Below are 25973 nucleotides of genomic sequence, written 5' to 3' on the forward strand. Positions count from 1 at the left end.
ACAACACTTGTTCGGCATGAGGAGACGCATATGTGTGTCGAGGTTTCATTGCTGACGGCCAAACGGTTCATGAGCTATTCGTGGTCAAAGTTTGCATTTTCAATATAGCGCCACTGGTTGGCCAATGGTTGTGGGCTTCTCATCCTCACCGTTTGGCATGGCCCTCTACCATATCTCCAAATTTCGCGAAAACCGACTGCACGGTTAAGCCAGAATTGCTATTTTTGGCGGAAGAAGAAAAACTACAAAAACAATGAAGGACCAAGTCCTTTCAGGACTGCTTGGTCCTTTAATTAAATTAATTGAATTGACTTGCAGAAGAATGTAAACAGGATACTCACTGAGGAAGTTGCTTAGCTGCCATCTATTGGTCATCCATGTAGCCTAATGCATTTATAATTGATTTTATTAGAATAATTATTCTTCAGCAATACGTTCATAAAATGGCACAGTTCTACTGTAGTAGAACACCATGATGTCATGCATTCATACATATTCATTCAACATAAGTACCTATATTTCTGAAAGCAGGTTGTACAATTTCGCACAAAGCATCATACTGTATGTACTTTTCTGGTATACCTTACACATACTACTACCTAAAGCTGCAATGCAGTGTAGTAGAATAGATGAATGCTGGTGCAATATGCATGTATAACAGGCAGGCTACTTTATCATTTTGATTTAATAAAGTAGGATAAAACGACAAATATGCATAAAGATTAGGCTATAATATAAACTAATTATATTTGCCTTATTGATTCTTTTTTTGCATGGGTATCTATACGTTGGTTTTTATGATAACGGCAATAAACAAGTGAGCCTACAAAAGATATATCAGCACATGTGGCATTCTAAAAAGGCCAGTTGCAGATCATGATGGCCCTTCATAGTTCTTTCTTCAGTTATTCTTCAGATTGCCATTATGGGAGATTGCAACTAAGAGGAAATAGCATTTTTTTAATGAAAAATCTGAATTTTATAAGTAAAGATGTTTTGCAGATTAAACATAGTTTAGCCCTAGTATTCATCTGTCACGTCAACTGTATAAGGGAGGCATATAATATGGCCCATATAGTATCTAGCAAGACAGTGCACTGCAAGAACTATCAAAACCGTGGCTTGCTGATCTCCCAGTGCCAGACCAGACTGCCAGTCCTGAAGAATAGGAAATGTAATTATTGAATACAGGGGAAAATGTCAATCATTTTAATATCCAATATTGCACAAGCAGAAGTGCAGCACAACCTCTAAAATATTGGAATTTGGAACTTGTTTTAATACTACAGACGTGTAGGCAGAAAGAAGAACCCTCAGCCACCCAATGCGAACTCTCAATCTAAAAGCTGATTGGTCAGATCGCATAAGGCGGAAGTCTACAGAACGGGGGGATTCCCCGAGGGAAGTTCCCAAACTCAACAGGACTGTAAAATGTACATTTGTACGAAACACACCATAATCCTCCCCTGTGTTTCGTAACTTTGTTGGCAGTTTGAAGAATGAGAAGATGTCGTGCTATCAAGCAATATTTTGACGTTATTCGAATGAAGGTAAGGAGATACTCGCTTTGTATTGTTATAGAAGTATTCCGATATGCTCTTGAATGGGCTACCGTCACCTTTTTTAGTGTTCACACTTAAAAAAATGTCACGGAACTGTATCGAGTCGTTTTGGGTAAGTACTAGAAATGTGGGCATATACGTGGTTCGGTACATTGTTGAAAATAAACTTTTGCAGCCCATGTATAGCCTAGTAAGTAGCCCTCCAAGCAGAACCCAATGGTACTGAAGTTTCTGAGTCTGACATTTTTGACGACACAGACCATGGGGTCCTGTTCCAGCAGTATCCTGCCACCTGGTACGCGGACATAATAAAACATAAACACCGTGTTTACGGCCTGTGCGCTCTTTGACGACTTTTTTTTTTCGTGTGAGGGCTTCTGAATCTGTGAACTATAAGTACCTATACATGCCGCTGCGAATATCTCCTGTGGCGCTTTGTTTGACCGATTTGGTCGCTTTCTTCTCTTCCTTCCTTGTTTATTGACACCTCATTGTACCGCCTATCTGGCTAGCTAGTGGCGCTATAGCTATGACAGAGCAGATCAGAGGCAGGGACGTAGCCGCACAAGCCAACCGCACACCGGGAGGCGGTACAATAAACGGTAAACAAACAAGAAGAAATAAAGCGACCAAATCGGTCAAACAAAGATTAAAAATACTTAACGGCTTCCGCGCCACAGGAGATATTCGCAGCAGTTTGTATAGGTACTTATAGTTCACGATTTCAGAAGCCCTCAAAGGAAAACAGGCCGTCAAACGGCGCAGATACGATGTTAGTGAGCATATTTATGTCCGCGTTCCAAAATTCCCATACGAAAATATAAATATGAACAGACACCCTACACAAAGCGACATCAACATTTCAGAAAAGCTTCATGGAGGGTTCCGAGAGGGGCTACCTAGTAAGTAGACTAGTCTACTGTCTAGCTACGGTTGTTGCAACATGGTGGCGCTGGTGCACTTGCATTGGCGTGTCTGAATCTGGTCTGAATAGCCTACCTGTGACAGCAATCCAACTGTACAGTAGAGAGTTGGGATGAAGCAATTATTCACGAACAACAGCAATGTATGTTTGTCATGTTTTGCCAACGTAGCACCTGAATATTCACATCAGTGTCCTGTCCTCCACAGCCGCCCCAAAGCACCTTTGAGAATACAGTGTGACAAGTTTCCCATTTGGAACCTCTCCCTCTGCTCGGAACTGTACAGAGGAGGGAGAGGTTCCGATTGGAGCTACCATTCTCAAAGCTTAAAAATATATAGGCTAGACCACTTGAAATGAAATATATAGAATCACCTACATTGTTGTTACTTCTAAATGGACACACACTGTCAAACATTTTTTGTTGCTCCAGTCCACCTGTACATTCATTGTTACACCAGAGTGCAATAAGTTGTCTGTACAATAAGCCCCCCAAGAAAACGTGTATGGAACTTCACTTGCATTGTATTGTTTGTATGTTTTAAAACCACTACTTTTGCTGTAACCTAATTGCCCTTCTGGGACATTAATAAAGACCTTGAACCTTGAACCTTGAACTTGAACGTTGCATCTAAAAACTCTTTAAAAAAAATGTACACAGTCAATCACAATTTTGAACAAATACTGTATATACAGTATTTCATTCTGCAATAACAATAATGCACAAGTAAAAATAACAGTTATTCAGCAGGCAGTAGAGAAGGTTAATTGAAGCCCTACAGTAACAACTCAACTAAATATTTGAATGTCTGTATCACATAAATGGTAGGCCTATATAAACGAAACAAAATAATAAAAACATTTTTAATTATAAAATAAGGAAAAACAACACTTATGTCATATAGTACAAAATCATAATATTAATATATATTTATTGCCAAGCCCTCCTTGAGGTAGTAACACTGGTAATAACACTGTTTTGTTTTGTCGTGTCACACGTACAGGGCTCATGTCTGCTGCATCAGTAATGATTGTGGAACACAAGGCATGGAGAGGAACATGGGTGATCAGCTCAATAAAGCTTTTGAAGCTTATCGCCAGGCCTCCATTGAGAAAGACAATGCCAAAAAGGAACTACAGCAAGTGGTAAAACAAATACATATTTGTATATATGTGTACTTGTGTAGGCCTATATTAATTACATTAGCACTGTGTTCCTTAATTCCTCCACAAAGCATTGTATCACAATGCATGTGTGTGAGCTTGTAGATTGATTGATTGATTCAATCAACGAAAGTACAGGTCAATACAAAGGATAAATACGAAAGGATAAAACCAGAAAAAGCACTAAGACTTGTTTACATCAGGGTCCTCCATTTTCAAATGTACAAATGTACTGTAGGCTACACTTCTATGCAAAAAAAGCAATCATCACACATATATATACAGCTATTTTCAAAGCAACCAGACTCCAACCAGTAGAAATAGAGCCCCAGTTGTTCATTTCCCAATTTAATTGTTTTTGTCATCATCAGTCATATTTTCAGGAAATGTTTTTTTTTAATAAACAGCAACAAACATAATCATTACCTGCCAGTGCCAGGGAATTATTATGTAATAAATATGACATTTGTACTTCCTGTTCCTAGACCTGGTAGCTATGGCCATGCTTAGATCCTGTAGTGTACACACTGTGCATGAAATGTTACTGAAGTCTAATCTTTACAGACTGAATATTATGAGCGATACACTCAATTGCTTCAGAGGCAGATAGAGGAACAACAGGAGATGATTTCAAATCTTGAAACTCGTTTGATGTCAGCAACAAAGCAGCATTCAGGTTAGTGATACAGATGAACTGTTTCACAAAGTGAAATTGTCTGAAAATGAATTTAGCTCTGAGGGTATAAACTGTCGGTGTACTGTACATATTGATCCATAATAGTGAGGGCATCCTGTCCTGACATAATCTTAAATGCAGTACTTTGTGGATTCTGGGTGATAAATGTTTATAGCATGTGTTGTCTTGGGACCTTATGTGATTGTTGGTTAATTTACACTCTCCTTGAATTCAAAGGAGAAATGAAATGTGAACCAGCTTCAAGAAAACGGGAAGAAGAGACTTTGTTTCCTTCCAACCATCTGCTTGATTGCCCTGGCCCTTTTAGGAAAGTACTGGTATGTTTAACTTTGTAGTATAATTATTAATTAGTGATGCACAAATATAATCTGTAGTGTAGTAGCATATTGAAATCGGCCATATTGGCCATAAAAATGCCATATTTGTATCGGATCGGTCTAAAAATAATCCAGATTATTTTCACAGATATTGATAATATGACTGTCACAATAATAATGTGACCGTCAATGGCTCTGTCGCTTTTGTTTCGTGTATTTCTAATGTTTGAAGGCAGCACGATCCGTGTAATATTGGAATCGGTCAGTATCGGTATTGGCAAATAATCGGATATTGGTCATAATTGGTCATAATACCATGCTTGTTCACGTACACACATGCACATTAATTACCAAAATGTAATGTCCCACAAATAATTGTATCCTTGCCGACCGTGCAGCTATTCCTATGTTTAACAAAAACAGTACATTATTGAACACAGAGCTACTGTGTTCAATAATGTACTGTTTTTGTTAAACATAGGAATACTGCACTTTTTTGGATGGCTGTCAGACATCATTCCTGCTTTATGTTTGATTAATCGCTGTTTAAGGTTGCATTATTAAAGGACCATACCAGTCTAATTAAGACTTCTAGGCATTAGCAGAGATTGGGGCACATACGTGCAGTGTATATTTTTGAGGGGCGCTAGCCCCTGCTATATTAGTGTAGATCTTCGTCTTACACAAATTCCCATTGACAATGAATGGATAATTTACGTCATGTGGACAAGCAAATCGACATGTTACATCATGATGATGTACGATGATTTGTTTATTTTATCTAAAATTATTGTATTACAGTCATTGATGTATCAATCCGCCTGCAATTGTTCCCTGCATTTTGATCTTGACATGTAGCTTGAATGATACAGTGAGTTACAGATAACATTGACAAAAAACATTTTCTGGTGCATTCTGTAACATTAGACCAAAATGCAACAACAAAAAAAGTAGTTTTGATTTTTGTAAACTATGTTGCAGATGTTGACAATGACATTTATTGGTACGGTTCTTTAACTTAAAAATCTCTCAGATGCTTCAAAGTCAAACCTGCTCCTCCTTGTGTCTCTGTGATCTTAAACCTTATTCACACTTGTCAAAGATTCAGTGCTGCATGTCACAAGGATCAATGTGTTTTTTATTTTTATTTTTCACCTTTGGCAGCAAAACTCAACCACTATTAGATGATTATTTTATCATAATATTATATTATTTTAATGTATTACAACTATGGAAGAAAATGTTATATGGGTGTCCAGCAGCAATTATGAAATATTATAATGCTTGACCTTATAAGATACAATATGCTTTATAATGTGTTATGAGTTCTTATAACTACAGTTATACTGTGATTATAATGCCTTATAAGTATGGTTATAATGCATTTTAGACATAGGATGCATTGCAAGTGTTACAAAATGTTCCCTGTACACCTTCACTTGTCTAATGATTGAAGTGAACACATGATAACAGAAGGAAGATGCTTCTGTAATAGAACATTCTCACTAGAATTATTCAGTGGCCAAGAGTAAGTTCTGTGTTACATCAACAGATGGTGCTAGAGGATAATGCCACTGTAGGCGTCATGTTTCAACAGCTGAGCGTCAGCTTTATTGTATTGTAAAAATATTATTTTGTGGAAATCAGTCGTTTTGAATGAGTGTGCACTGCAGCCAACACTTTATTGCACTTGTGAGTAATCTGAATTTGAATGTAGTTTTAAGTCAGTCCTCTTTGAGTCTCTGAATGTAATATGTCTGTTTTTTCAGACGGAGAATACAGAAACTGCTGTGGTTGCTCCAAATAAATTACCAGTAAACAGCAGTATTGACAAGTATGTCACATTTAAGTGCAGCCTCCAGTCATGCTTATATATATTACAGCTTCTTTTTCCCCTCATTCTTCTTTCTTTGTTTCTCAGTAAAGATATGCTTGAGGTATTTGAAGCAATTCAAGGGAAATTCCAGCAGATACGGTCTTTAACAAGAAGACAAAAAGACCACTTGAAAAGAATTCATGGGGGAAACGATACATCAAATGGTAATGTTAAAGTTTATTTTTCTGCCAGTTGCACAAGACCTGAGTCCGAATCCAGTTATTTTTTAAATGTAATTATTCTAAGAGAAAATATGTTGAGTTGAGCTTCAGATGTGTCATAACGGTTGAAAATGAAAATAATGGCACGGTGGCACAGTCTGTAGTGCTGTCGCCTCACAGCTAGAAGGTCCTGGGTTCGATTCAGGCGCTGGGGGCATGTTCCCTCCTCCGCGTTATCAGTGCCCATACCCTAGGTGGGGTTGGTGAAAGGGCCTTTCTGTGTGGAGTTTGCATGTTCTCTCCGTGTCCCCTAGAGTAAGTACCCTCACAAAAAACATGCAGTAATCCTGGTCTCTAAACTACCTCCCCCTGGCCAGCTGGGGTGCCTGATGGAGGGGAAAGGAACTGGTCGGAATAACGTGTTCCTTCCTTGTATATATATACACACACACACACACACACACTACCGATCTAAAGAACACATCTTTCAATTTTTTGTTGAAATGTACACAGTATAATGTCTCACTATAGCCTACTCATAGAACAAATACACATTTGGAGATGAACAATAAATCCAGAAATTGTTTTCTTTAAACTAAATGTAATTAAATGTTCTGACTCAACTACTCAGGTACTTAAGCCATCTTTTGCGCATTCAATATAACAGTATGTGCAGATAGTTTTTCTTGGGTACTGTAGCAGAAGTTCACACAAATTTGTTGCACTTCTAGGTTGCTTTACTTTCACCAAACCAGCTTCATGGGGTTTCACCTGGAGACTGCTATATAATAATATAATAGCCATTCCATGATTTGAGGCCTACTGACTTGTTCTTTTCTACCATGGACATTTTATCATAGCCTGGAGGTCTTTTTGGGGTCATTGCGTAGGTTGAACCACTGACCAACTAGACCAGGGGTTTTCAACTGATTTTGACCCAGGGACCACCATCCTGACTAAGAGCAACCTGGGGACCACCACTATTGTGTTGGGTGTGCCCATCATATTCATAGACCCACCTGACACAATGGTCCTGGGGGTTCATGCACCATTCCATGGGTTAATGTTCTACCTTGTTACTCACTAATCACGCTATAACGGGCTACATTCATGAGATGGACAAAATCAAATCTAGTTATTACCAGTAAAGAGCAGGGATATCATTTGGCAAGAAGCACAACATTTCTGTTGGATACAGCCACATTTGAATGCATCAAAGTATTTTCTCCTTGGATAAAACAGGACAGCCCAAATGCTCTCTCAAAATATTATAATTTTCATGCAAACAAGAAACAAAAGAAAAATATATTTTCCAAATGCATGGCCAGGGACCACCTGCAATACCTCTGCAGACCACTAGGGGTCGGTGGATCACCGGTTGAAAACCTATAGACGTGGACCAGGGGGTATTGCATGGCGCTGCAAAACACTGTAGTTAAAAGCCACTTTGATTCAGGATGCCAGAGAGTCACTCTGTGCAAGTCGCCAACTATGGCTTCCAGACCATCATGCTTCCTCCTCCAAGTTTGAATGTTTATATTACACACTGAGAAACCATATTTTCACCTCCGCAATTGTATACAAAAAGCCCTCCCCCACCCTCATGAACTGAAGATGTCTAATACATTTTGATTAATGGGTTCCTAAGACCTTCTAGTCTTCAGTAGTCTACTGGTAGGGCTTCCTGGACCAGGCAAGGCTCTTTTTCTTATTTTTCCATCATAGCAATGATGAAATGATGAAAAAAAAGAAAACTTACAGGCATTTCAAGAATGTATATCCAGTAATTAACATATTGAAAAAATAGCAAAAACATACAAACAAACAAACAAAACAAGAGACTTAAAAAAAAGGAGACAAAACATAACCATAAAAGAAAAAGAAAAAATAACATGGCTGATGACCATACCGCACTATGAAGACGACATAAACAACATCACAATCAATTCTAACAAACATTTCTGATATGAATACAATATATACATGTCATAAACATACATATACATACGTATACATAGTAATGGCGTTTTTACTGCCACTTGACCTGTTAAACATGCAATGAATATTTTACCAGTGAGATTTACCAGTGTTACACTGTGCTTGAATGTATCATACAAGCTGTGGAATCCAGAATCTTGTCTTGTGAATCTGTTGTGGCTTTGGGTCTGCCAGACCTCTTGTCAAAATTACCTCCAGTGATAACTCAGCGACAATTGGTTTTCTTTGCAATTTCTCTAAAGGAAATTCCTATACACCTTTTTAAAGGAGTAGTTCAACCCCAAAAGTCGTCTCCACTCTCCAGTACGAGACTTGCAGAGTCTCCTACCAGAGACATTAACATCTTTCCGTCGGTAATCAAATTATTATTGGCTTAGAAATGCGACAAAACCTCCATGAATTCAAGCCTTCATGGGGTGTGTAATTTGTATCTTTTAGGTGAACTACTCCTTTAAGGGTTTTGCTGTTCTGTCTTAATTTATTAATTGCCTTCTTCTTGCCATTATGATAGCAACATATATTAAAGCAAACAAAGAAGGTAGGAGTGCACACAAATAGTAGGGAGGTGCTGACCACGGGAGACAAACTTGAAATAGGAAGGAGAGGTCGCACAGCTCGTAGTCACGATGCAAAAAAACCTTTTTATTAGGTTACCAACGTTTCGGCAAACTTCTTCAGGGTATACCAATACCCTGAAGAAGCCATTTTGTTTGCCGAAACGTTGGTAACTTAATAAAAGGTTTTGCATTGTGACTATATGATCTGTGCGACTTCTCCTTCCTATTTCAAGCAACATATATATTGCCATATTTTGTTTCAGAGATTGTAATAACACATGTGCAACACACTATAAAGAATTGTTTGCATCATTTTCCAAGGCTTAATTTACTTTAATTGCTGCTGAATATGTTTTAGTTGTTAATGTTAATTACTTGTTACCTGATTTTATTTTTACAATTTCAGGTTACTCACTTGAACTGCATTTAAATAAAAACTTGAAACATTTAACCAGAACCATACATTTATGACTGATTGCGCTCTTGAACCATTGGCAAAGCTACCTGTATGAAAATAGAATGAGCAGATAAACACCATTTAATTATTCCACTGATTAATGCAGGATATTCGCTCTCTTTACCAGTTGTATAATTAAGTGAAAATATATTCAAGTATTATGAGATCAACATTAAAATTCCTCAATAAGTTGTGAAAAATACATTTAAAAGTGTGAATGCCCTCATGACAATTTTCCAAAGATCATGGAATGTCAGTGTCAGTGTTTTTTTTATCTAATCACAAACACACCATGTTTTTTTCTCCCCCTGCCATTTGATAGATCAGCGTTTTTCCATGCCTATCCAGTGCACGGACGGTACAGTGGAGCAAGCGGAGAGGCCCTTTCCTTCTGCCCTGAGGTCAGCAGTGGACATCCCGCACCCACCCACATCCCTGGCGTCCCGGGGCGCCAGTCCTGAAGACAGGGACTTGGTTGACTCTCTTACAAAACTTAGTGTCAGGTTTCCCCCCTCCGCGGACAGTGAGTACGAGTTTCTAAATAGTGCTCCAGAAAAACACGTTGGTCTTTCCGTGCTCATGAAACGGCCTCTTGACGGGGTGCCTGCTGCCGCCACGGTGACCGAGGAAATGCCTGCAGACCTGGTTATGCCTTTCGCATACCCTGTGTCGCCCTCCTCCTGCTCCACTTCATCCCCCACCTCGCTTTCCCAAGAGAGTGTACGGGGACCCCAACAGGTGAGAATCGCAGGAGACGGTCTGAGAAATGTAGTAGCAAATTGTCCGTTTCTGAATGGTCTTCCCTAATGGATGAGAATGAGAGTGTGATAAAAATGGAAAGAAAAAGAAGGAAAAACTCCCTAGGCTTCATTCAAAATGCTTCTGTTAAATTAAGCTGATGATTTTGCTAATGCATTATGGGAACTCTGGTTATAGTATGGTGTATCTGCTGCAGAGTAAGCAACCAGAAGGAAGTTCACTACAGTGTTGAAATATTTATGAAATAATTGCGTGTGCACGCGTGTGTGCGTGTTTTAGGGCTAATGTGTTTAAACATTTTTCTTACTAAAGTTGTTTATTTAAAATTAAAAAAAAATATTAAAAAAAACCCAAATGTACAGTACCTTTCTTGGGTTATATAATTATAGAAGTTACGTGTGTTAGAAGTTTCATAGGTTGGATGAACTCATTAGCCAGTCTCTAGAAAGTGATAAATGGTAAGATAATTAATCACTTGAGAATGAGTCTCTGTGCCTTCACTGTTGAATATTTTTGTGCATGAAGTGGGTTCACAGAGGACACATCTTGTATGTATTCCTTAAAGCAACAGATACTTTAATTTAAAGGCCAAGTGGTCCGGCATACTCTTCAGTAGGTGAGTGTAAGTATTGTTAAATGTATAAATGATAAAGCACATTGTGTGTTTTGCGTTCCCCTTCTACAGCCTCTCTGGAGCCCTGAGCTGTGTGAGGCTGGGGCGCAGCCAGCTGACATGGGGACGGAGCTGGAGATCGCGCAGAGCAGCAGCCGTGACAAATGTGCTTTCTGCCACGCGGTGGTTCCTCAGGAGTCCATGAACAGCCATCTCTATTCCCATTTTTCTCAAAAGAGTGAAGCCAGCAATTGACACTGAAGGAGACACTCACTGGCTGGCCGATGCAACGGTGCCTCCTAATATTTACTGTATATTCATGGTTTATTCATGCCTTTGTTGTCCGCCATGAAGTACATGCGCTGTACTGGTTTTCAAACGACACTGCCTTTTTACAATAAGACTTGAAACCACTGTCAATCAATTTATTTAATTTCTAACTGTTGAATGGTACACTTTCCTGACCTTTATTTTTTTATTTTGTTTTTACATATTTCTGAGATTGTACTCTAAAGTGATTATCCGCAGTATGTTAAATATGTAATAGTGTAAGTGTAATAAAAAAATCATTTATTCTTGTCACGAATGTACTTTTTTGTTATATTCACCCATGGATGTACTTATTTGTTATATTCACCTATGTCATATACAACAACAATAACAACAACAAAAAAGCAGTTTGTATGATAATTTTGTTTTAATCGAAGATTTTTGAATTCTAATTCTTAAGGACTCAAAATATATTAATGCATTATGTTCCAGGGAGATCTTCAATCTGAGTTCTACAGGAGAATGAGCTCACTTTGGAAATGTAAGTTTTGTGATTTATATAATTTATATATTATTGTTGAGATGGGATATATACAGTATATTATATTACCTTCTCTTTTTGTTGATCTCAACATAATTCAGTAGATATATTTTACACACGGTGAAGTTGTACAAATTATTTTTTTATTTTTTAGAATAGAAGTTGGTGGCATTCTAACATGTTTTACACATGCTGATTAGTAACAAATCACCAGAATTTGCACCGGTAGAATACCAAGCTGTAGACTATTTTTGTATTCTAATTTGGATCATCTGTATGGCATTCTTAGCACAGAGATGAAAAGAATCCCATTTAATTAAATACATTTAAAAGTTATTATGCCATATGTTCACATATTCACATGTTTCTGCACGTTTGTCCAGAAATTCTTTAAAAGCTGACTATAGTCTATGCGCTCAGTGTGTGATAGCGATACTCCGTAGCATCCGTCTCTTTTATTTGTCCAAGCCTTAGTTTTCTGAGTATTAGCAACAGCTTTTGACTTCTGCAATATTTATTCACAGCTTTGCAAACAATTGCAATGATTTTCACTATCTTGTGTGATGATGTGTTAAGGACATAGGGACAATATGTGTATCGAAACACATTGCTGTGCAGAGAGGACCTTGCAGCCCCTTAGCTATGGGCTGGTAACACTTGTGCTGAGTAGATGAGCTGGTGTGAAGACTGCAAACAGGCTATGCTTTTTTTCTCCTCTCTTCTGTTTTGCACGCGTTGGGCATTATTGGGTATTTCCGATATTCAACTACAATTTATCAAATTTAAATTGCATTGATCTGTTCAACTGAGCAGTTAAATTGCATCGGTTTTCTGTATTCCAAAAATAACTTTAAACTTAAAAAAAAGAGGAATTAGCAAGTGTCTTTATTATTGCACCGAATCGTATCACAACATATGATGAGGATGGCAAAAGATTGGAAAAATAAAATAAAAATAAACATCTTGTTCTCTGTGCCGACAAAGCTGAATATTGTCAATTTCAATGTTAAGCATAATGCATGTTTATTTTGGATAAACAAATGCCAGAATTCCACATCTCACATGACATTGTGTACATTAAGGGGGAGAATTTATTCTGAATCTTGATAACACAAAACAAAAACTATCCCTAATGATTAATATGTGAAGTTGAACATTGTGCAGCCTGCATGCTTTTCTCTCTGGGATCATGAACAGCTGCTTGCACATAATTATGTTGTCATTCCTTGTTATTTGGAAAAGGAAAGTCGCACTGACAGCTAGGCCTGTGTTTTTTTCTTTTTTTTTTCTCATCCATTTTTAAGATAATTCTTTGCTCACTTCTTAGTAAAGAAATGCAAGCAGGCCAGAAAAGGCCACTTTAACAACTTTTGTTTTATACTATTTTATACTTAAAAATAGCTGATCTACAAGCTTGCCTTATGAACTTGTATTGTGTGTTTTGAAAAATAGCGATGCCAGGTTGAATGTGGTTAGAGCTGAGGAGTTGTTGCCATATTTTAGCTTGAAGCTAGGGACATCTTATTTCAGAGTTTTGTTGGAAGTGGTAGGAATGTTACGAAATGGACTGAGAAAAATAAAATAAAAATTAAAGATGGGGGGGGGAGAAGGATATGGATTGAAATGGAGCAGCAGCAGGCTGATTACAAGGTGTCAAAATTGCCAGGAGCAAAAAGGTGAAAGCAATCAGGGGTGAGAAGAGTGCAGTATTCGTGTGGGGCAACTAATTATCCATCTCATTTGTGGAGAGCAGCATTTGAGGCAGCTCTAGTCCGCTGAATGGTGACAGATTGCGGAGGAGAGGAGAAGGGAGGTGTTGGAACAATGGAGCCCGGCTCACCATCATTATTGCATGCTAATCAGCAGTAGTACTGCACCACCAGTCGGTGCTGCAGAGAGTTCAGGGGCAGTATGGGAAGTCGTTGGTTTCTGGAGACCACAGTCTTCTCTAAACAAGGGAAGGAAACTGACATATTTGTGCTCTTATGCCTAATTTATATGCAGTCGCATGACAGAGTATAAATCAGGCTTTACAGATCTTATTTGTCCCTATAGTCAAGAAGCTGATCTATGTGATGGCCAACATTACTGATTATGTCTTTTAAACAAAATATAATGGTGTGGTGATTGAGGCTTTTTATTTTCCTTTCATTTACTTATTCAACTTTTTTGATTGCTATTGCAATAATGAAATGACAATACACTATGAAACAGCTGAAAAACTAAATTTGAGTAATGAATGTGATAAGGTTGCTAACAAATTTGCCAAAAAGTTGAATATGATAATTGGAACTCTGTCATTTGCCAAAAAGAAGGTAAAGAGCACACAAAAAATATATATATATTTATTGCATTTTTCTTTTTTTGTACAAACAGCAAAGACAAATTCTATTTGCTTCAGAGAAATAGTGCATTTGTGTACTTTCTCCTTTGTCAAGCTGGTCTCTAATCCGTCATAAACTATACTAATTGACACCGATTGGTATTCATCAAGCTGTTGCCTTCATTGTGACTTCTACTGGAAGAGCATTCAATCGAAAATGTGACAAACACGTGTGGTCATAATAGTCCACCAGTTACAATGTTCTATATTACATGGCAGGTCTGTCAGACAATAATAATGTCTCTGGAAAGAAAATGCAGATGCATGTTTATTTTGCTGATCAATACATAATATGCCATACAGTATATAGCCTTGATATTTATCACAAGCAGAGCTTATACATTTTGTTCAATAGGACTAGGAGATTGTATTTACACTGATCTGAATTAATTTGTCAACAGGATGTACCATTGCATCTTTTCAAAATACACCAACAATTAGTTTACTAAGTGGCTGCTCTCAGTACAGAACATCGTTGTATTTTTTTCTTTTTGATTTAACTCAGTTAGACTCAACACCCTGTGTTGGCATTCTCAGTCAAATGCAACGTTCCTAATACTTAGGATGCGTTAAGTGCAGAGGACAAATTTCACGTAACTGCAAATCTACAGTAACATATACCCTAATAACAACAATTCCATTGCTTAAGTTGTGATGATTACATTATAGTTAAACTTAAAACAAGATATTGTCTTTTACGGTATTATTATTTGATTATAATGCTACTTTAGACAATAGAAATGGAGGAAGACTCCACATAATTCTAAACAGCTTTTTCTTTAATCACACTGTTTCCACGGAAAAGTAACTACAGTAACTACTTACGTATAGAAATTGCATAATGTCCTCTTAACATCATGTCATGTACATAATTAACAACTTAGGGGCAAAACATATTCATCCATCTCTGCTGGTCACCGTGGCATAAGGGACTGCCAGCTCTCGCAGCACAGTGAGCTGAGAGTATTGTTGTAGTATACAACATGCTGTGTACTCATACAAGGTACTTATACGTGAATATGCAATGTACTTGATATGTATTGTGTACTGCCTGGAGTGTAATAGCAGTCTATTACACTCCAGGCAGTACACAATACATATCAAGTACATTGCATATTCACGTACAAGTACCTTGTATGAGTACACAGCATGTTGTATACTACAACAGTATCACCTCACAGTTGTCATGCCATGCGTTTGGATCCGCGTGCTCTCTGTGCAGAAGTGGCAGGACCGACTTTGTGTTCGATTAAATGTGTTGAAACCGTTGCTGCCTGTGCAAAGTCTCACAACAACCTCTTTCCATAGCATGTTTGTTTCAGTGCTGGTTTGAGAGCCCTGATTCCTGGAGCAGAGATTTGGCAGTCACAGCAAGTGATGACAGAGGCAGTAGTGAGATCGCACCCAGAACCCCAGAGGAGGCTCACATTTCAGGCAGACGAGAGGTGCTCGGTCGATAGCCTACGCAGAGCACAAGAGCTCTGGCGATCACTGTAATTTAAATAATGTTTTGGAACTCACTCACATTGTTCAGTTGCAATAATGTTGATTGATTGCAATATTTCCATTGGGAGATGAGAAACTTAGAAACTTCTGATTGTTTGTAAACTCCAGAACTTTTGGAAGACATTTAAGTACCAATGGCAAGCAAATTGATGGCTGACAGTCCTGTCTGATAAAATGCCCTCCGTATGAAGTCAGTGTTTCTCTGATGGATCAGTGTAGGTTGTTTTTTCGATCGTGATACATGTGGGGGTGGGGCAGAGCTTGGGGATGTTTGCGGGGGAAAAAATAAGATAACTTGTGCTTCAAGGGTTAAGGCGGCATGAGAGAATCCATTCTCGGTTTAATGACCTAGCCTCGCTAGGCGAGGACGACAGGGAACATGCTCTTGACTTGTACTGAATTTGCCAATTAACACCTCCAATAACAGGCTGCCTCTGAACATCACCGATGCAGGGAGAGGAGGAGCAACTTTCATGCACTTTGTTTTTTAGCCTCTAATCCTATAATGATGAGGTCTAGGAATGCAGCACGTATTGAAATTTGTTTTTGTTATATATGCCGCTCAGTTAATTAATGTAGAGATTGTAGTTATCGTGTTATGTCCTCCGTGGATATTATAGGATATTTCAGCCATTGACTGATTAGATTGGCAGTGATGTTAGAAATTGTTGGATTTTTTTCATGCGCTACAAGAATCCTTATATACTTCTTGGATATTCTATTTTTGCACTTGCCCATATGGTCATGTGTAGCTTCAATTAGACACAAGACTGGTATCTATCTGTAAGATGCACACAATGCTAGATTATGTGTGTCCCCCGCACCGTTTTATTCGTATTGTTTTACACATGCAAAATAACAACACTGTCCTTTCCTGGATGCTTATGTCAAGATCTACTCCTTCCAATAAGGCTCTCACTCCAGTCTACCCCTCTAGTTTCACACATGATTATCAGACTTCCAAACAACACCTTGTACGGGTGTGAATATCTTTGTCCCCGGTGAAAATCACAGTGGGTCCAATGTTCTTGTCCTCAGAGTCCTCAAGTATTGCTGGTCTTGCGCTGGGGCCGGGATGCTGGTGGCTATAACGGCAAATGCACGAACACCTTTGTCTATGTGCAAGGTGGACATCCTCACACCAGCCATGCTTAATGAATGAATGAAAAAAGAAAGGTCTCCTCAATCTAATTGAAAGGGATGCCTGCATGCTGCCATAAATGTACAGTAGCTGGTTATAGCCAGTCACAATCACACCATAACACATTGGTTTCACAATTCATTAGCAGGTGCTTTAACAATATATAATAATTGAAAGACTGCTAAATAATTGATAGCAGTTCACACCATCGGAAAGGTGGAGTGATCTGTCTAATGATGTTAATAAATTGTACTGGAGGAGGACATGGGAGATAACACTTTAGGTGTGAGCTATGTACAGTTATAACGACAAAGGCCTCATCCTAACACTTTGTCAACATAACAGCTATAGGAAATGTGAGCATGTTAGTCAACTTCACGTTAGCAACAAATCTCATTTGAGATTGAGGAAACACATGTCATGGTCGCTCAAGGTTACCCACGCTTATCCTTCTGCTGACCACCCTGTTTGTCCTGCATAGAGGAACATGAACCATGCTAGAGGTGCCATGTGCAAGTCCATTCATTTATTCAGTGTTAAGAAACCATCTGGTTCGGGTGGAACTGAAAGTCATCCTGGCAGGCCAGTTCCCTGACTGACACCTCATAGAATTAGTGGGAGGATGGCTTCATTACCACTCAGTCTTTTTGCTCAACTTCAATCTTAATTTATACTTTGTAACACAGGTTTTTCAAGCTAATCGTGCCACGCATCACTATTACTAACAATGTGATTATTTATTTTAAATTTAAGTGACACCTTTTAACAAATCTTAATTTTGTTTTTTATCTATTATGTTCAGATATGAATTGAAAACATGATCTTGCCTTACCTGGAGTCTTTGTCGCAACATAAATCTCTAACACATTTGGCTCATTGTTTATTAGTCTTAGATGGTGAGATATAACACTTTTTTGCGTTCTCTTTGTGGAAGCTGTGAAAATGGCACACCATATGTAATGCTCTTGCTTGCTGTTAGCCTTGCCAATTCCCCAAAGATCAGTCATTCCTGTGCCAATGTTCACACTCTCTCTTTGTCCTTGTGATTTGATTGAGCTTGTTGGATTGGATAGATTTCTTTTTGATGCCTCGTCTAGTGTTCAGTTGTCGATTTCAGTGGTGGTGGTCCAGTGAAGATTAAAGATTTTTATCTCGTATACTATATGTGAGCTAAAATTAATAGGTTTTGTTTCCTCAACATCATAGCAATAGTAACATTAACCATACAATAACTAGAATTAGTAAAAAATAAAAATCTTTGGGGGATATATGGAACGATATAACACCATAAAAAACTAAATGTCAAACCTGAATCCACCTTGGAAGTAAAGTAACTTAAAAAACAGATATGACACAGAAATACTGGTATATAGATTAATTAAAAGCATATTCAGGTTGTTTTGTTCTCGTCATCTCATTGTACATGAGACATATTTTGTTCACACCTCATTCAACCTGGGGGATAGCAAGCGCAATTCTCTCTCGTCATACCTGTGACAACAACCTGCAAAGTGCTCCCAGTGCCCTAATCTACAAGCTGGAGACCTGCTGCCACTGCATAAAGATGTTGTTTTCTTTTCCCTGTGGTTTTTACATGTAGGCACCCCCAGGACAATCACCGCAAGATAAATGAAGACCACACAAGTTTAGTCACAAGTTAGCTTTTCAGTACGAATCTACAGCATGCAGTATAGGCTACAGATTGGTGGCATTTTCATTTAGAAATGGCAGTCGGACTGTGATTTTATTTATTTATTAATCAACAGATGGCCAATAGATTGGTCTAAATATGAGTAACATAACTGTCTGGTCTAGAGTTGGCTCAAATAGTGTTGTAGTGTACTACTGTCTCATCATATCTTCTGTTGTGAATGATGTCATCCTGATAGATGCTACTCAAGTGGGATCAAAGCTACTCAGTGATGTCTGTAGAGAGTGAGACTCATGCTGCATGGGAGATCCCTGTCTGGCTGCATTATTCAACGATACGCCTTACCTCTCCCAGGAAAAAGGGACCATTGAATATTTGAGAGAGATTTTATTTTTTATTGAAAGGGCTTATATTTTCAGTGGCAGAGGGGGGGGAAACGGACACAGTGACAGTATGTCAGTATAGTGAAACAGGATTGTTTTCACTGCTTGGAGCTGTCTAGTTTTGTCCCGGGATGCTATATTCTTGAAACTCCAGCCATACTCTAGCTTGTGATCATACTATTAAATTGTAGCTAATCCAATATTAACATTATAATGCAGCATTTTAATGCTCAGATGCTCTCTGTTGTAATTTTAATGAATTGAGCAAAAATTTCAGGTGAAACATGAACACACATATAGGACCGCTTGGTTAGTTAGCTAATTGTCTAGTCTAATTTGTTGACTGAGCAACATGGCCTTTAACTTAGCTTTAGTCAAACAGCACTGCTAGCTCTCACCAAGAGACACAAACTAAAGTGGCCCAAAGACTCAAACAAGCAGAGTGCATCTCATTATCACCTCTAACTCTATTCTGAGCATGTGATGATAATAAGTGAATTAACATTTATTCATTTTTTTGTCTTGATATCTTATTGTGGACTTGGTTATTGTGATATTATTGTAGGCCTATCGTGAGTTTTTGGAATTGTTACATCTCTGTTTAACAATAAACATTGTCCAAAATGACATGAGTAAACGTCACTGTCGATTTAGTCAAAATAATAATAATTATTCAACAAGATTCAATACGTTTTTATTTGTCACTGACTTACACAGGTACAAGCAGCGAAATGATGTTGGGACTTGTCTTGCAGATTGAGTTACACATATATAACACATATATCGGTCGCGATAAAGAATATATTTTAAAGCAAGAAAAAATAGAATGGGACACTAACAAATGACATAGCACACAAATATACAGTGATAGGGCTATATGCTAATACTTGACAGGCACGGTAACTTTTCATAATTAGCAGCGTTTCCGTTACAGTCAATCTAATAAAATCTATGATGAAAAACAGCAATCGGGAACCGGGAACCTTCTGATTTCCAAGCAGCTGCTCTACCACTGCTGTGCCAAGATTGGCCTCTCCAAATGTCGTACTGCTCAGATCCTGACGATCTGAGCGGAGTATCGATCCACCTGCCTCTCAAGACACTGTCATGTCACCTCTGCATTTAAGTGTTATCTTGTCAGGCTCAAATGATCTAGCTGTCAGATCTAAAAAAGAAAAGAAAAAAGAAAACATGTCTGACGTTCCATTGTGCCTCCACAGCTCTCTTAGCATGTCACATCTTAATTACTTTCAACCTGGTGTCCCTATTTTGGGCATGTAAGTAGCAAAACATTTCCAAAGATTTCCTACAAATTCTACATATGACATGAATAATAATTGAACACAGTAACAACAATTGATATAACAATAATAATTTAAAACAACATATGAATTTCCTCTAAACATGAAATATACAGCATGTACAGGTTGGGGCCGTTAATCGGAAGGGGATTATCAGGATAAAGAGGTGGGGGCGATCACCTCCTCTCCCTTTGACCTGCTGACAGGTGAATTTTTAGGCCTGTCTTGAAGGAAGCTGTGGGTGTTGCTCACTTTTTTTTAAAGTAATTAGTCAAGTAAGTGGGTACTGAGTGCATGGAGGGTAAAGTTGCATTTACAATTTTTAATGTCAGGCCCACTCAGGCCCATCTTCAATTGCTTGACTCTGTCTTCCACCCTGAGCCAGCCTATGATGTCAAAATGCTCCGCATATACAGTAGGTGGGTCATGGGCCCTAGGTGAAGAAGAAGTAGGATTAGTTTGTTTTGGGAAGTTTGGAGCTTAGTTTTCTGTGCCTTTGAGATGTTAGAGAACCAGGACATACAAGTATAGTAAAAATTGGGCAGTATGAGGGCTCCAGCTAACGGCCTGAGGGCCCTTTTGTTAACAAAGGAGGAGATTCTGTCCAAGAATCTTTGATTTACACTTTTGATCGCACTTGTTGCCATGCTTTCACCTGCCAGTTTATTGTCAAGGATACATCCTAGATATGAAATAGAAATTACTATGTCATCGACTCAGACCTTAAAATCATTTACATGTGTCCTACTCAGGATATTAATGCCATACTTTATCATACAAGAGTGTAGCACAAAAGTAGTGAGAATTGCTGATCTACAAGCTCACAACATCGCAGTTGTGAGCTTGTATATTGGCTATTTTCACGATTAATACACAAATAATACTAAAAAAAGGAAAAGGAATGGTTTCCATCCAACAGCGACAATATTCATTCTACAGAATTTACACCATTTCAATGCATAGTGTGCATGTGAGAGTACATATAAGAGACACATAAGATATGAATGCGTAGATATGTACACATCTGTATATGCATGTTGCTATCCACAAACGGCGCTTTAAGTGAATCCACATGATGTATTATGCTAGATTATGCATGAGACATTATGTATGACCAGAGATATAGCACTCTCTGGCCATGACTTCATTTCTACAGTTCTTATCAACTTCTTAGGATTTATTTTTGAGTGGTGCAACCACTCCTATAGACAGCTATGTGTGTCCCTGGCTGGCGGGCTGTGTCGCTGGCTCGCTGGCTGGCTGTGTCCAAGCACAAAAATAGCGTTTGGTTGGTTTTCACCACCAAGTGTCACTGTTGTGCAGCCTAACACACACACATGTGTGTCACTGTTTTTTTTTGTTATGTTTTTTTTTGTGGCTTTTGCCTTTATTTTATATTGTATAGAGGGACAGACAGTAGGCTGACAGGAAATGGGGGAGAGAGATGGGGGAGTGACATGCAGCAAAGGCCGTCAGGATCGGGAGTTGAACCCGCGGCACACTGCCAGACTCGGACCACTGGCCAAGGCGCCTGGACCGCTGAGCCACGGCCCAGGCCACACATATTTACTGTTTATATGATGATTTTGGGTGTGACAGTACAGTACAATACAGTAGAGGGACCCCCTGGGGACCCCCACATGGTAACTCTGTCATTTCTCAACCGTTTCTGACGCGGGGTGGTTCGCCGGAACCGGGCCGGCACCCTGGGCGCATTCCTACGGGTCTGGAAGTTCCAAGGACCCCACGGGGACCCCCACATGGAGTTGCACCATGCACTTTTTTTCCTATGACTGCTTTTTTTAATGGAAGTGAATAAAATCCAAGCAGCAGAGTAAGCCCTGCATAAATTGCTTCATGGTTGATTCTTTAGTCTCACCACAGATTTAATTGATACTTACAGGTTGGGAATCCAGCTTCGTGTGCTGAAAAGGTACAAACTATCTCAGCCAAGGTGTGGTACTCGTAACAGGGTGAACGTTTTAAAGCAAGTTCTCTCACTGCTAATGCACATCGCACCTGATGTAACACACCTACCACATTACACTTACAGCACTAATTTTCATATTTTCACATGTATATATTGTAGATGAACTTTTCCAGAGTTTTTTTCTTTTTATTTCATTCATGAGTAGTAGTACTGCCTCTCCCTCTCTTAGTAAGTAATTTAAAAACATACACTATATATTACTTGCTGACCGGGGTACCCCCTCCCCCTCTACATATCTATTCACTGAAAATAGCCATTGTGAGCTATTTTCACCTATTATGACATGCCCAGATAGAATCTATATACTGTATATTTAAGTATATACATTATGTATACATATAAGAGAAACAGTGACCTAGTCGTATAGACCATGGGTTTTCAACAGGTGGTCCGTGGACCACTGGTGGTCCGTGAAGGTGTTGTATGTGGTCCCTGACCATGCATTTAGTAATGTAGAAAAGTGAAGATTCATATTTGAATTTATCGTATTGACCACAAGTTATATATATTGACACACCACGATATCCCCCCTCCCAACACAACAATGGTCCCCAGGTTAATTCTCAGTCAGGGTGGTGGTCCCCAGGTTGATTCTCAGTCAGGGTGGTGGTCCCCAAGTTGATTCTCAGTCAGGGTGGTGGTCCCCAGGTTGATTCTCAGTCAGGGTGGTGGTCCCTGGTTCATAATCAGTTGAAAACCCCTGGTATAGACTGTAAGGTGCAAGACATTGTGTGAGAGGAATATGTCTGTCTATGTCCTCTCCTTTTGTGTACATTTCTGTACTCATTGTTGTGGAAGTTACTTAAAAATGTAATAGGTATTACTACTTTAAATTGAAACTAATCTATTATATTACTTTTGTGTTTAATATTGGTATTATTATGATATTCTTATATATATATATATATATATATATATATATATATATATATATATATATATATATATATATATATTCTCTTCAATGAGATGATGATGAAACACACAAGTCAGAAGCTGCAGCACCCTCCATCTGTGCAGGCTATATATTTAGAAAAATCTAACAAGTCTAAACAGTGGATGCAGACAAACTGCATTGATATTTGTGTGCATGAATTTGATAGAAGTAAAAAACTATACTCATTAACTGAATATCTGAATAATGTCGGTCAATAGTTAATTGACATAGTACAAGTAATGCATTGTAATTTGTAATACTTACATGATGCTCTGATGAAGGCTCATACCGAAACGTGTAAGCGTCCGTTTATTGGTGTGTGCAAATAAAAAAGTGGAAATGTGATAATATATACTTTGTTCTCCTTTTATTTGAATTTTTGGGTGTGCTGCTTTTTTTTGTATTCCTATTTTTTATGAATACTTTATATGACTCGAAAAGTAACATCACCTAATTTAATAGGCTATAGTTGCATTACCCCATACTCCACACAGTATTGTGTATATGTTAGCATCCCACTCCGTACGCCACACAGTATTCATATGTGTTACTACATATTCAGGTTGTCAATAGACTTTTACTTTGGGGCACATTTCTCATGACATAGGATCAGTTTCTCTTCATCAGCCTTTCATATTTATATAGTTTGCCAGGAAGTCTTACGAAGGCACTGTCTGTTTCCATCTGTTTGTTTGTGACAGAGCGAGATGTACGTTTTGGAGACATAAATCACGTCACATTTATTTTTCCTCTCAACTTGGAACACGGTTTCCCTTCCCAGTAGAGTTCTGAACTCATCATTAACCTTTCCTTTGGTTCCTTCCCTTGCCTGGTCGCATCTCCTCTATTTGGTTCCTGGCCCCATATGCCACTTTCCTATTTCCTGCCTGAAGACAGCAGGGAGTAGCTCTATTATCACCTTCCTAGAGCTGTCTTTGAATGTGAGAGGCAATTCCATTTCACTCTGCCATGGGGAGGAAGAAAGAGGCACGCAGAAATTGGTTCAGGGCTACCGCTCAAACCTGAAATGAAGGCACACTTTATTCTTCTTATGCCTTAGAATGTGGCCTTATCTGGTGTATTAGATATTGAGTGGTTGGAGATATTCATGAAGTTCCAAATATGGACAAAGGTTAAGTACTGAGTATTGTGTGGTTTTTGCACTCAATTGTTAAGTTCACTTAGAGATGCCCCCCTTAAATATTGATGAATCCAAAGCAGTGATATTATGCTACTGTGAAGTTGTGCTAAACATATTGAAGATGTCTGTAATGCTTTCACTCTCAAATGTTCAGTCAGCCATTTTGTGCAGTGACTTTACTCTTAGGGTTGTGCTATTTTGGGCTTGCCTTTCTGAGTCTTATTTCAGCTTTTATCAGCCACTAGTGTTTTGGAACAGTAGGGCTCTTGACAGTATTGCTCCTGGATAAATTAAACATCAGTTACGCAGAGTGATAATCTGTGGGCCTCTCTTTTCACACTGCATTCCCAATGAGCTGCGTGTTGGCCTGGTGTTGTTGCCTGCGATTTTAATGAAGATTATTCTTGTAACACGGCAATCGCCTGTTTGCTCCCATTCTCTTCCAATAGCTTCTCTCTTTCAAATGGAGAAACCTTTTTTTCCCTCCTTTTTTGGAAGGGGAAATTCGTTGTCAGTCATGGTATCATATTTCAAGACCATTTCTCACACAGCTCTATCACTTATTTCTCCTAGATTCATAAAAATGTTAAGTGCAGACTGACCTCATTCAAAAGGTCAATTAAACAATATAATGCAACTTATACAATATGCTAATATGTACGACAAGGCTTAGGTCACATGGCTAGGCAATATCGAATCGATGTTGTGATATGAGAATAGATATTGTCTGGGATTTTGGATATTATAATACTGTGATGTGATAAAATGGTCTTGTCCTGATTTTAAAATCTGCATTGAGGTTTAGAGAGATTACAGTAAAGTGATGTCATTCTTAACTGTTCTAGTTCTATTATTAGTCAGTTATTATACTGTATACATACGTTACATACAAACGTACAAAAAGATAATAGTAAAATATCCCAGTCATCCCCACAAATCTCATCACAATGTTTAGTATTTAGTCAGAAATATTGTGATATATGATTTTGTCCATTTCATTCCTGAAGAGGGTAGCCTTTACTTTCATGAGTTTCGTATGATTTATACTTAGTTGCTCACCAGTGTCTTCCACAGACATCACACTGCAGCGCGTTGTTAGTTTGTAGATCTGCTAGCTTCTGTTTAAATCAAACTACTGTATAGAGTACAGTATAAATCAGGCTTTATTTATGAAGGTTTAGGCCTATAGTGCATGCAGGGGAATTCCAGAGGAATCTCAAAGGAGTATCATATGCACACGCATGGTATGGCTATACTCTTAAGATGGAAGTGATATTTTATAAATTATTTCAAAGTCACAAACATCAAGCTCACAATCAGAGCGATTCAAAGATATCCAGTTGGCATAAGTCAGTTTCATTCGTGTGTGCTTTTTCATCAGATATGGCTCAAAAAGTAGAGTTAGCCTGAATTTTTCATGCCTTGGGCTTACTGGGGACAGTGGCCAATGTTCTTCACTTGCAGACATCTGACAGTTGGATTGCAGCAGAAATAACAAAATGGTCATGAACCCCAACTGCACTCCCTATGGGCCACACAGCACCTTTAATATTTAAAGAGACGATGGCAACAAACAGTTGATAAGAGGTCAGCAGCAGGTGATAAAATAAGTTTCGGTTGGGACATTAGCCCTTCTGTACACTTTC

General features: G+C 38.5%; 1 protein-coding gene across 1 annotated transcript; it reads left to right on the plus strand.

Moving 5' to 3' along the window:
* The first annotated feature begins 1392 nt into the window (after positions 1-1392).
* Positions 1393-11665, plus strand: tank (TRAF family member-associated NFKB activator). Its single transcript, XM_083777123.1, has 8 exons — positions 1393-1550; positions 3489-3630; positions 4213-4324; positions 4562-4662; positions 6432-6496; positions 6584-6702; positions 10034-10449; positions 11156-11665. Exons 2-8 carry the CDS (start codon positions 3532-3534, stop codon positions 11336-11338), a joined length of 1095 nt encoding a protein of 364 aa, XP_083633249.1. The 5' UTR covers positions 1393-1550; positions 3489-3531; the 3' UTR covers positions 11339-11665.
* Positions 11666-25973: the final 14308 nt, after the last annotated feature.

Source organism: Protomyctophum parallelum, assembly GCF_964188405.1.
Source record: "Protomyctophum parallelum genome assembly, chromosome: 11".
Lineage (NCBI taxonomy): Eukaryota > Metazoa > Chordata > Actinopteri > Myctophiformes > Myctophidae > Protomyctophum > Protomyctophum parallelum.

Coding starts and splice junctions, on each gene's coding strand:
- tank (XM_083777123.1), top strand. CDS start 3,532: ATGGAGAGGAACATGGGTGATCAGCTCAATAAAGCTTTTGAAGCTTAT. Junction 6,497..6,583: donor GTAAACAGCAGTATTGACAA/GTATGTCACATT, acceptor TTTGTTTCTCAG/TAAAGATATGCTTGAGGTAT. Junction 6,703..10,033: donor GGGAAACGATACATCAAATG/GTAATGTTAAAG, acceptor GCCATTTGATAG/ATCAGCGTTTTTCCATGCCT.